Here is a 12,309-nt window from a genome sequence, read left to right on the forward strand (position 1 = left end):
CTACCACTGAGGCTGAAACATGTCTTACTCAAACAATTTAAGTACCTCTGTTAAGATATTACCTTTAGACATCACCAATAATACACAGCCTCCTGAACAGCAAGTTCCCTTCAGCACAGTGTCAGCAAGTAACTAGAGCTTCATTTGCAAAGCTCCACTGAAGGATGGAATGGACATCAAGCCCCCGCTCTGTGTGAGCAAGGTCTTGCATTCTGTGCTAGCCCCATGCAGAAGACAGCAGTCAAGCCTTGAAGCTTGACAAAAAGCCCCTCAAATCAACACATCTGTGCTGCTGCTGCCAATAGAGATGTCTGGCTTTGTCCCACTGCAGGACTGGCAGACAAGATGCACTGAGTACTGCCATCCTGCACCAACGTGAGATGTCATCTTTTTGTCAGATAACCAACAGCACAAAACCAGAAGAGATGTTCACAAATATCACAGGCTTCCTATATGTCTGCAGAACCCGTTATCTGTGCTTTTGGATCAGGGGCCCTACGGACCTCGCCTCCAAATTCAGCGAACAACTTCGCCATCTTCAGTTATGCAGGACATCTATTTGCTGGCAAGAACATTCCATTCTGCATTTGTTTCTGTACCTGGAGAAAGAACTACCCTTTTTCTTCCTTCATTTCATCCTCATTGCAAATGAGAGCCAACCTCTACCTGATTCAAAAAAAAAAAAAAAAAAAAAAAAAAAAAAAAAAAAAAAAAAAAAAAAGAAAAAAAAGCCAGTAAACTGGTAAACTGTTTGAACTGCACTCTCCTCCTACCACTTGTACAAAGTGGAGGATTTCATTTCAATTTGTTTTTTATTTTACTTTTTTCGATCTTTTCATTTGGTGAGACAACTTTTGTAACTGTTGTCACTGATAAGCAAAAGGAAAACTAGCACTTTGTAAGGGCATTTATGAATAGAGAAGAGTTTCTCAATATTTTCATATCACTGGCAAATGGCTGACCTTCAGAAAAAAAAGTGCAATTTTATACCAATGCTCATCTACACATAGCATATTAATTTCAAAAAACTACACACTGATTACTATGTTTTCATAAGTAAGTATCTGGCTCACCCTGCTATGTGAACACTGTGTAGATATAGGAGATGAAAGAGGAGGTTGGACTCTCTACATGGGCTCTCTACCTTGGAGGTTTCCTGTTCTTAATTTGTCTGAAGGAAAAACTGTTGTCAAGCACCAACACACTGTCATGAAAAACTGATGTGTTACAACACTCGTAACTTAACAATGATTGCCCACTGCCTTGCAGGCCAAGGAAGCATTGGATTATATCTGGACAATCCCACAAATTTGGTTGAGATGCAAATGTCAGAACACACACTTGACTAGAAAAATCAATCAGTAAGAAAAACTCATCAAGAAAGAAACACCAGATTTTGACTTAAAGAGAACAAGGTGTACCACAACTATAGGCCTTTCAATGCAGGAAGCTAAAGAACTGTTTAAAAATAAAGTTTCTAAAATACATAATTACCTTTTACTATGTCAACAAAATCAGTGAGCAAAATATATAAATTGGAATTTCCTAACAGGCGCCAAAGCTTGACAAAGACTGGCCTGATTAAAAGAATATTCTCAGCTGCCACAAGCTCAAAACGTGAACTTGAAAGAAAATTTTGGTGTCTAATATGCATTGGTGTCTAGCAGTTCATTAGCAAAAACCAGACATTTAAAGCATATTTCACAGGCACACGAAACTACAAGTACTGCATGTCAGCTCAAAATGCGCTAATAAAAGAGTCAAACACTGTCATAAAACCTAGAACAGACACAAACAGACTTTACCTACCACGATACTGTCAGGCATTACAATGATGTAATAAAGCTGAAGCCTGCAGAAAACACTGTTCAGGTATTCAACCACAGCCATGAATATATTGTTTAGTTGACATAGCCAAAATTTAAGTATACCGTAATATGCCACGATTAAACAGACACAAGATTATATCAGACAGTATTATGTCAAAACCAAATGTAGAAAAATCTTTTTCCTTCACATGCAACTCATACAAAAACACTTCACACACAAAATCACACTGGGAATTACAAGCAAAAACAGCACGATTAGTAATTTTACGTTCACTTACAGTGCATTTTTCTGTTGTGCCGCATGAGAAATGAGACAAAATGAAAAGCACACAGTGATCAATCGTCTTTTAGGTCTATGATTAGGTCAGTATTTTGCAGACTAGATTACTTAGGCATTAAAGGAAATTTAACACTCAAAAAATTATTTTAGGACAGAGAAGAAGATACAGAAGATCTTTAAAGACCGGTGTTAGCACTCTTCCTCCCACCCCAGCTTTATAAATACAATGTATATGCCCCCAGAAGAGATACAGAAAAAGAAAACAGCAAATAAGCAAAAGAGCATCAAAAATTCAGTTGCTGGAGAACTCCTGAGCATGCTTGAGTACTGCTTCAAAGCAGAGTATACAAAGTGTACTGAGTGTTATCCCTCTGGACCCCTGTAATTTGGGAAATCATGCCATATTTTGTTTGATGGAAGAACTGGTGAAAAATTTGTCTGATTAATACTTGTTGGTTTTCCAGAGTAGCATTGCATTGCTAGACCATCAGGTGGCAGCAGCAAAGCATACAGCAGAGTAATTTAGTAAAAACAAACACCCTTCAACATCTGGGGGATCCCAAACTGTCCTTTATGAGGTTGATGCTCCACCAAATTCTTCAAGAATACATTATGAACTTAATTGATTTAAAAATTTTCAACTGATAGATGGAGACAACTGCATTACAACAGCAAACCCACCAACTAGGGAACGCCAAGCTCAAAGTAGTCGTTACGCCAGCCAATACCAGAAAGTTTAAACTTGTCTTTCTTTCCCAGGCAATTGTTTCAAAAATCAAATACTTAAAAAAAGAAAATATCCATCAAGACAAACTGGTTACCTTTTAATCATACATTCAAAAAGGAACAGAAAGCACTAGGTTAAACACAGAGAAAAGTCATAAACCCTGGACTAGGAGCTGGACCCAGATACCACAGTAGTGACAGAGGCATCACAGACACGTTCTGCCAGAGGCCTTCAGAAAGAAAAAAGCAAAATGTGTAAAAACATTACAGAGAAGAGAGAAAAGGAAAACTGAAGCAGGATGTGACCCTCATCCTATTGCTCTCTAAGCCTTCAGACCAGGCCTTCATTTCTAGGAAACACATATGAGCTATAAATGGACTACTAACATAGCTTTACTTACCACAGTGGGTGAAGACATGCTGTGGTCTGATCTGAGGTTTAAAGAAAGCCTCAGGAAACTTCTCCATGACACTAATTTAAGCACAGACTTACATGCTAGTCTCTAGAATTCTGTTTATTTTGGTCAGAATACTGCAATATGGGCATGAGAAATGTTTATGTCTTGTAAACAAATTCTGTAGCAGTATCTTCTGGCAGCACGAGCTGCGTTAAGGAAAGTAAGTCTATGTTCAATTCTATTTGAACAATGCGGGCTTGTTAGCACAGTAATGGCCTTTTTCTTCATAAAAAATAGAAAGCTGAAATCTTTTCCTTAGATACTGCTGGTGCTCCTTTTCATTATTTCCTGACAAACAAGATCTAATGGGATAACAGATTCTCTGCTTACATTTCCTAGTAGCCTTTATGTTCTAAGTCCTGAATGTAGTGTTCTACATATTAGAAATGAGACGTGAATTATAATCTTTAAAATATTCTCTAAAAGCCCTCCTCTACTGTAATGGTTTTATTAGAAATGTAGCATGTTAACACACAAAAATATCATAAGGAAAGAAAATTTTAACAGCAGTTCTTCAGTTGATTAAAACAGAAAAAGAAATTAATTGTTTCTTTATTTTTTTAAGGTTTCTGTTTCATCTTTTGATCTCTCCAACTCAATTTTCTATTGCACTCTCATCTACAGCACCTCAGAAGCTTCCAACAACACAAGCCGAAGAAAGTCCATCAACTTCACATTCAAGCAGAAAAAGAAAACCCTAACAGTATGTGCCATGGGAACTGAGACTGTTCTGTGATTGCAGAGCTCATGCTCTGAGACAACAACAAATCACTCAAGTGGATGCTCAGCTCCTCACACATCCCCAGCAAAAAATGCTTCCCAGCTGCTGAAGTAGTGAACTCAACTCATGAGCACAGCGTATCATGCATTCAGCACCACCCTGCTGCTGTAGTTCCCATCCCATTGCACTGCACACAGACATAGGAACCTGATACTGGAGTGGGCACGAATTCAGCATGGAGCCAGCCAACCTTCAAGTGCTATCACAGCAGCAATCACCTCGTGCACCCCCTCCTAACTTTTTTTGTTTGTTTGTTTAAAAATATGAAACAAAGCAACCAACAATTTCCTCTGGGTTTGCGTTGCTGGAAATTATCAGACTAATGGCAACATTGGCAGAAATTGAGATGTAATTAAACCACGTGTGTTTTTACTAATTCGTCATGCAAGACCAAAATACATATACCTTCATGTGCTCCACTCCAACAAAAGTCTGTAGTCTATTCCTTTCCCTTCCTTCCACCCAAACTATCACAAAATTTCCTCATTCTTTCATCTCCGCCCTAAATCGAAAGGTTTTTTACTTTTGTTTTGATTTGGTTTTAGGGGGAGAATAGGGAGGGAAGTTCTGTCATTTTCTTTTTAATGTACTAACATCCACCATGCAGTTTTTAACTGAACGAAGTTAAATCAAACAGAGTAACAATCTCCACTGTGCCAGTATGATTAGGGTTGTGTACCTCACGTGACAAAATAATCAAGTCCAGAAACTCACCTCCACTAGGTTGGACAGCAGTCAGCTGTGGGCCCATTTCTCGCACCCCTTCACTGTCGACAGGGTAAGAGGACATCTGAGATGAACTTGTTCCTTGTGCATCATCGTCACCCAATGCTGTGGTCTGAGCTCTGAGCATTTCCAGAGCTCCCATGCCTGCAATCTCCTCAAAGCCTTCAGACATCTGAGCCAAGGGAGAATCTCGAGATGCAGAAAGAAACGGGGTGTCCAGAGGTGAGCTTGGAGGGGACAGTGATGACAAAGAGGACCGTGATGACAGGGATGCCAGGGACTGAGGAGTATCCAGAGACCTCCGTTGCTTATTGAAATTTGAATGTCCAATGGGATCGGCGTACGGCACGTCCTTTGTCAGAGACTCAAAGGGAATGATGTCAAAGCGCAAATGCTGCCCGTAGTCTGTAACGCTGTCTGACTTGTCATACTGAGGAAGGCCGTAGATGTCCGTAAAGCTGACTGAGCTGAGGGAGCCTCTGCTGGAGGCCAGGGAACCTCGGCTGGAGGCCAGGGAACCCCTGCTGCTGCCAGATGACATTGTCAGGGTGCTAGCCGACAGACTACGTCAGGCAAAAGAAAAGGAAACAAAAAAAAAGCCTTTAAGATACAATCAGAAGCACCAGTACAGACATAAAAACATCAGCCCATCTAGTATAAGCAATTTTATATGTATTCAGCACATGACACAGGGAGATGATCTGGCTGTTTAGGGTCTAGCTTGTGTTTCTTGTCCTGGTCTCAAGCACAGACATGACTGGAAAAGCACGAGTGACAGTCAAATCAGAATCACATGCAAACCAGGCCAGAGTACAACAGGACAGGTCTACTTCCTCTGAACTGTAAGCAGCCCTAATTTGGCAAAGAAGAGGAAAGGCTTGGATAAGTGCACTCAGCATAAAGCCAGGAATGGTAGATTACCTTGATCCAGCCTGAGTTGGTGTTAATGATGAATCATAAATGTATCAGGGGGAATAAGAGAGAATGGACTTGGAAAGGCCTAACAAACTGCTGCATAAGCCTCACCCTCACAGGTTTTTCCAGTGCAAAATGAAAACAACTTTAGTATGAATCCTATTTCAGTTCCTTCTATCGTTCCTAGATAGCTACAGAGAGAATAGCGTACATGATGGACAGAGACGAAGTAAGACTCAGCAGGAACTGAGCTTTTGATGTTGGCATGGTGTTGAGCTGAGGAATCCCTGAGAGCTGCACCGAAGAAGGCAGCTGTGAGCATGAATATGCAAAACATTCTGGGCTTCTGTGTGGGTCTTAGCACGTTCTCATATTTAAATGGCAAAATTCTGTCATCTCACCAGGGATCAAAATCACCTCTTTCAGAGAAGGTATCAGGATATTAAACTTCACAGAATTTAGAAGAATGTTATTTTCACATAAAGTAAATCTGACAATTTTACTATGGGCTCCTTTTTGTAAAAGAACAAAAGCAAGCAGACAAAATTTCCAGATATCCATGAAAATCTACCCCAAACAACCATTACTAATGCTATTTACAAAACTCCATTGAAATCACCATATTCCACAGATCAATCTGAATAAATTTAATAAAAATATAATTTACCCAACACATACACACAGGAAGTTTTAGAAGGTAAACTTCCATTACCAATATTATTCTCTGCTGCAGTTAAACTTCAAAACCTACTCTTTCTGCACAACTCACCTTTTCAATTGGGAGTGTAAATACGAGGTTAAACGTGTAGCTTCCTCCAGTTGCATAAGCAAACAATTTCTCTTTTCCTGTAACAATATCCTGTAATTAAAGAGATAAATATTATCATTTTTCTTTAGTACAGTAGTGCTCAAGAAGTGTCAGGAGCTTTCCAAGTACTGAAAAATGCCATTACATTGCAGGTTAGAAAATAAAAAGAAGCTTTCTCGTTTAATGAAAAGATTAAATTTATGCTGCGCATATGCAGCAAAGGAAATTCCACCATGAACATGGGAACCAAGACTAGCAAATTCCCAGACAAGAAAAGTTAGCTGAGGCACAGTGTAAGCATCGTGATGTCAAAAACACCCTACAGAAATTGTCAAAGTCATCAAAAGTTCTAGGTAAAAGCATCAGACTCTACAGGATTTTTTTTCCCTTGCATCAACATAATTGTGCCAGTAAAATACAGAAAACTAATATGACTAGTCGCCCTGGTAGGAAAAAAATATTCCAAATAGTTCTGTTATCCAAGCAAATTAATGTTACACTTCAAAGGTAAAAAGAAAAGCTTTGGAGAATTTTTATTAAGCAGTTACCATAAAACACAACTTCAAGTTGTAATTCTACTTGTTTCAAGCAAGTTTATATATTTAAGCAGACAATATAGCATTTTGAATGCTAAGCAATGGCAAAAACCTCTTACTGTGACTTATTTTTGCACATTCTAATAACAAGCAGCAGAATTACTCAGCACTACTGCCACAACACAGGTAGAAGATACCTGTAATGCTGTCAGTCTCACATGCCTGAAAGATTTCTTAAATGCTGTACCGAAATGACTGTTTACATGGGCTGATAGCAATAGGACAAGCGGGAATAGTTTTAAACTGAGGCAGAGGAGGTTTAGGTTAGATATTAGGAGGAAGCTTTTCACACAGAGGGTGGTGACACACCAGAACAGGTTGCCCAAAGAGGTTGTGGATGCCCCATCCCCGGAGGCATTCAAGGCCAGGCTGGATGTGGCTCTGGGCAGCCTGGTCTGGTGGTTGGTGACCCTGCACATAGCAGGGGGGTTGAAACCTTCGTCATTATATTACTTTTCAACCCAGACCATTCCATGTTTCTATGAAAGTACATTTATTCTTTTCCTGAATGGACAATTACAGGTATTCCTGGGGCTTTAATCTTCCAAACCCAATCACTAAATTTCAAAATAGAATCAGTGTAATAACCCATTTCATGTTATACATTTGTACACTTGGATCAGGAAAGTTATTGCTCCAGACCTATGTTCACAAGTTGACTAGAAACTGGGATTCTGACGGACAGTCTGGAGGCAGCACATCAAACGTATTTAAGATTCATGTGTCAGACCTTACCAACTGCAGACAGCTGCTAGAACTCAACATGCTAAGTGGCAGGATAGAAAAATATCATTAAAAAGGAAACCCTTTTGGATAAAACAGCAACATTTATTTCAGTGAAATGTGAATGGTAAAGGTACGAAAAATATATCTTTGTGAAGAGTAAAAACAGAAATCTCTCAATTTTGTTGGCCTCCAACTGCATTAATTCAGTATGTTGGCATGGAGTCTGCAGCACCACACTCCAGCAAACCTTTCTCACCCTCTGAGGAGGTTCCCTTTATTGCAACAACACAGCAGAAGCTCCACACCAAAGCGTGTGCAAGATCAAAGCTTTTCTCCTGTTTCTGTGCATCACATATCGGGTTAACTAAGTGGTGTAAGGAAGGCTGGAGCTCTGCTGTATCATTCAGGTGATCACTGCCCTCAGGGACCCCTTTGTCATACAGACTTTGAGTTAGTTCTGATCCATAAGGCAGTATATTTAAAACTCCACAACAGCACAAAACTGGTAATTATTTAAACAGGAAATTTCTTTCTATTTTGTGACTAGAAGTAAGTAGAAATAGAAAAGTAGAACTGGGAATAGTTTGGGTTACTCTGGAGCTTAAACTAAACAAATAAATAAATAAAGGTTATTAATAGTCAAGATTTTCTCCAATTTGTTACACAAAAAAAGGGTGGCCTTAAATATTATTCTAACTTCTACTTTTTGCTAGCATTTGAAATATCAAATATCGTACTGGAATGCTGGTTTCCACTGCATGAACTACATGGAAAAATAGCTTGGCCTTCTTGCCAACATAGTATGCAGTACCTAACATGAGAGCCCAAGAACAACAAATAAAACTTACTACACTGCAGTGTAAAGTGAACTCCCTTCTCTGTCAGTTCACGCTGGAAAGCTTGTTTGACAATACTGCAAAAATTGCAAAATACACAACACCGAACTGCAGGGTGGCTGTTAATTTTCTGTTTTTATTGCCTGAATTTACCATCTAACGTAAGTCTGTCCAAAGGAACCGAGTCTGTACATGGAAGGCACTTCCAAATCTATTTAATGGTTTCTTAATTGCATAAATATTAGCCTTAAAATGGATCACATTAAATCTGTTTCACATAATTTTCCCTCATTTTTACCTGGCTTTTTACCATTTATTCATGCCTCAGTTTGTTTCAGAAAGAAAAAGAATAGCAAGAGAAATGAAAAATCTTTCATGCCTCAAACAGAAGTATTGTTCTGTTATAAATAAATTAATTTTAAAAGGCAACAAACACCTTCTCTGTATGGTTTTAGGTTAGCATTTCTGGCATTTACATAGCATGTATGTATCAATTATTTAAGAGAAAGTGATTCTGGAAAATAAAAACAAGTACTTTCATGCTTTTCACTGAAAGCAGTCTATGGTAACAAGAACACAAAGAATTTTGGTCCATTTCTTTGACTAGAGGAAAAAACGTCTAATTTGGAAATAAATAGTGCTTCTGCTGCAATGTTTTTCTTCGTTTATTTGTTCTCACACAAAACTTTACATTTAATTACATTTTCAGTTTACTATACTGTCAGTGTTCACACATGCTCATGCTGCAAAAATTGCAAATTAAAAGAAAAAATTTGATGAAACAGATGAAAAAAAATCCTTTATCTTTCCCATTCTGAAACAGAAAGCAAACATAGGGAAAGATCTTTGTTCTGATGAATTTGAAGATGACCATTACTCCACTGTAAAATACTAGAAAAATCTTTCATTGTCCAGGTGCTCTCATTTGTCTTTCTTACCTGGCAACATCACTCGACAACGACTTCTAAGTATCTGATACGACCAATCTGATCTCTTCTTTCTATTCTCACAGTTTAGATGAATGAACGAAAAGCTAGCCAGTCAACATCACTAACAGTCCTCCACAGAACTTCAAGACAGGCAGAATTAAATAATGGCAGTCAGGAGCAAAATGTTTCACTGAAACAAATTACTACACTTTTTTGTTTGTTTCTTAAACACATGAAATTCTCTACTCTTCATTTTGAAACTACCCAGCGTTTCAGAAAATGATTTAAGTTCACAAACCTTTCAGTGGCCCCATGAGCAGAGGTTGCTCGAGCCCGCTGAATTTCATCCTCCAAACGTCTTTTTTCTTCCTCCAAACGTGCAATGTCTTCTGGGGATCGTCTCTGCTGACTGATGAGCTGCAGCTCCTGAAGGAGAGCCTCCTTCTCCTTGATGAGCTGAAGACGGTCCCTGTCCGCTTCAGCCATTCCTGGCCAAGATTCATTGTCTAGCAAGGCCAGCTGCTGTTGTATATTTGAAACTCTTTAAAAGAGAATAAATATATTTCATAACACAGAAGAGACAAAGATGAAGACAAGTAAAAGGAAAAACATCAGAAGGTGAAGCCTGTCAGCTTCAGTAACTTTCAGCTAAACTCTGAAACAAAAAAACTCAGCGGTCTTCATGAGGCTTATTTGTTTCTAGAGTTGGGGTATTTCTTGGTTAGTTTGTTTTAAATTTTAAAGAATGTCAAGTATTCAGTAATGTGTAACTGTATAAGAACTACAACACATTTATCACATGGTCAGGATCTGTCTTCACAGATTGCTCTTTTTATAGAAAAATCAACTGATAGTTTAGAGCTCTTGAATACAATGTTTGTACAGGCTGATGAATCTGAATACCTTTCTGTTACTCATTCTTCCATTATCATATCTTAACATGGGATTTGAGAAACGCAGCAAAGGAAGTGTTTGCCTTTGAGAAGTTCTGTATTGTCATGCCCCACCTCAGCAGAGGAACATGTCCTGACTGACAACAAAGTTTTAAGAACATATTAATTATCAGTAAAACAAAAATGTAGGTCCAGAAAAAAAGATTCACTGGTTGCAAAATCCAGATGACTTAAAATGGATCAATCATCAAATCGTTAGATATGCTAACTTCAATGTTATTTTTAGTAGTAGACTTCATAGCCAAAAGGAGTTTTTTGTTTTGTTTTGTTTCATTTTTATCTCCATTCACTGAACCAAAACACTGTGAGAATCTGATCTGCTAAAAAGAAATTCTGAATTCTAATAAACACTACACCAACCCCTAAAGCTGAAAATTTCACAACTGCTTCTTTTGGCAAAATCAAAATATATATAACTGTAACAGGGAGAACACTCTGTTACTGTTTGTTTTTTATGTTTGTCTTACAGTGATCAATTTAAGGCACTTCAGAAGCTTACTGTTAAAATGAAAAGTAAATAAGAAAATCCAGCTTTCTGATTTTTGAACATTTGTAAGAAACTAAGCTTCACCAAAGTTATGCATTTGTACTCCTCAGTTTCATCTGAATGGCAGCATTCAAAGTTAAGGGCGCAAGAAAAGATTACTGTCCTTAAATGAAGAAGTATATGGTAATACAAGAAACGAATTAACAAAGTAATGTTAAAAGCACACAACAAGCAAGCAGAAATCCACAGCATGATAATGTCTGCCCAAGAATAAATAAAAAGGCACACAATGAAGGTAGATTTTTCCTATTTAAACCCTAACCTACAGCAGTATTTATTTCAGACTGTCAACTGGAAAGTATTTGGCCATCTTATTATCATGGCAAGGGAAATAAAGTATTAATGCAAGTCAACAATTGTATTAGTTAGTTTACACGTTCATAGATAAACAGGAACCTTACTGTTAATTTTGACAAATACCATTCTTTCCCTTTAATTTTCATTTACAGCAAGTAAAGAACTTGGGTATTGTGTTACATTTTAGTCTGAAGTATAATATTTTATCAAGTCCTTCAATACGTTTTCAATTTCCTGAGATCAATACCCAACTTCCTGCAAACAGCTAGTGAAAGCACCACTGTGAATCAATACATGCAGTTTAAATATTTCATTCCTCAGCTATTGTGCGTGAATTCCAAAGGCAGTTTCCTGACAAACACCTCATCCCCTCATAGGGATGTCAGGGCCACTAACCCTCCCTCCTCTTCCTCACCCACCCTGCTCAGCAGTTACAGATTCAGGAAGCACTTCTGAACGTGTATACAGCTTGATTTTCAAGTGTTCAGTGCCAAATGAAACAAACAGGAACCCAAGGTCTGCTCAAGAGAATTGTAAAACTCAAGCACATTTGGATGGTCACAGCTTAATTTGGGAGTGTGAATCAGCTGAGCCTTGGCAATGAATTGGAATGACCACGTTCACAAACTCTGCTGTGGCTTCTGAATGAAAGATGAGAAGTGTTTTGTGAAGACTCTGGGGTCAGTTTGATGAAACAGCTGAAGGAGTGATCCAATCACAGTTGCCTTGCTAGGCATTTTTCTAATGCAGACTGAGCTGGTTACCATAATGGCCACTGAAGTAAATAAATGCTAACACAGGCAGTGAAGAAGAGAGAAATGCCAGCAGACGAGATGGGAAAATGGCAGAAGGAAGGAAGTGATCTCTCCTTTCAGTGTCATTTGGCCATCAAATCAGCTTGG

The 12,309-nt window shown here is 38.4% G+C and overlaps 1 protein-coding gene across 4 annotated transcripts in view; it reads right to left on the minus strand.

Moving 5' to 3' along the window:
* Positions 1-12,309, minus strand: part of WWC3 (WWC family member 3) — a 97,556-nt gene that overhangs the window by 20,898 nt on the left and 64,349 nt on the right. For all 4 annotated transcript variants that reach the window (XM_085212438.1, XM_085212434.1, XM_085212426.1 and 1 more), the window contains exons 9-11: positions 9,909-10,151; positions 6,485-6,574; positions 4,789-5,363 (exon numbers count right to left, since the gene is read on the minus strand). In XM_085212438.1, the coding sequence (XP_085068564.1) occupies positions 4,789-5,363; positions 6,485-6,574; positions 9,909-10,151 (908 nt within the window). The remainder of the gene's footprint in view (positions 1-4,788; positions 5,364-6,484; positions 6,575-9,908; positions 10,152-12,309) is intronic.

Source organism: Meleagris gallopavo, chromosome 1, assembly GCF_905368555.1.
Source record: "Meleagris gallopavo chromosome 1, MGAL_WU_HG_1.1, whole genome shotgun sequence".
NCBI classification, from domain to species: domain Eukaryota; kingdom Metazoa; phylum Chordata; class Aves; order Galliformes; family Phasianidae; genus Meleagris; species Meleagris gallopavo.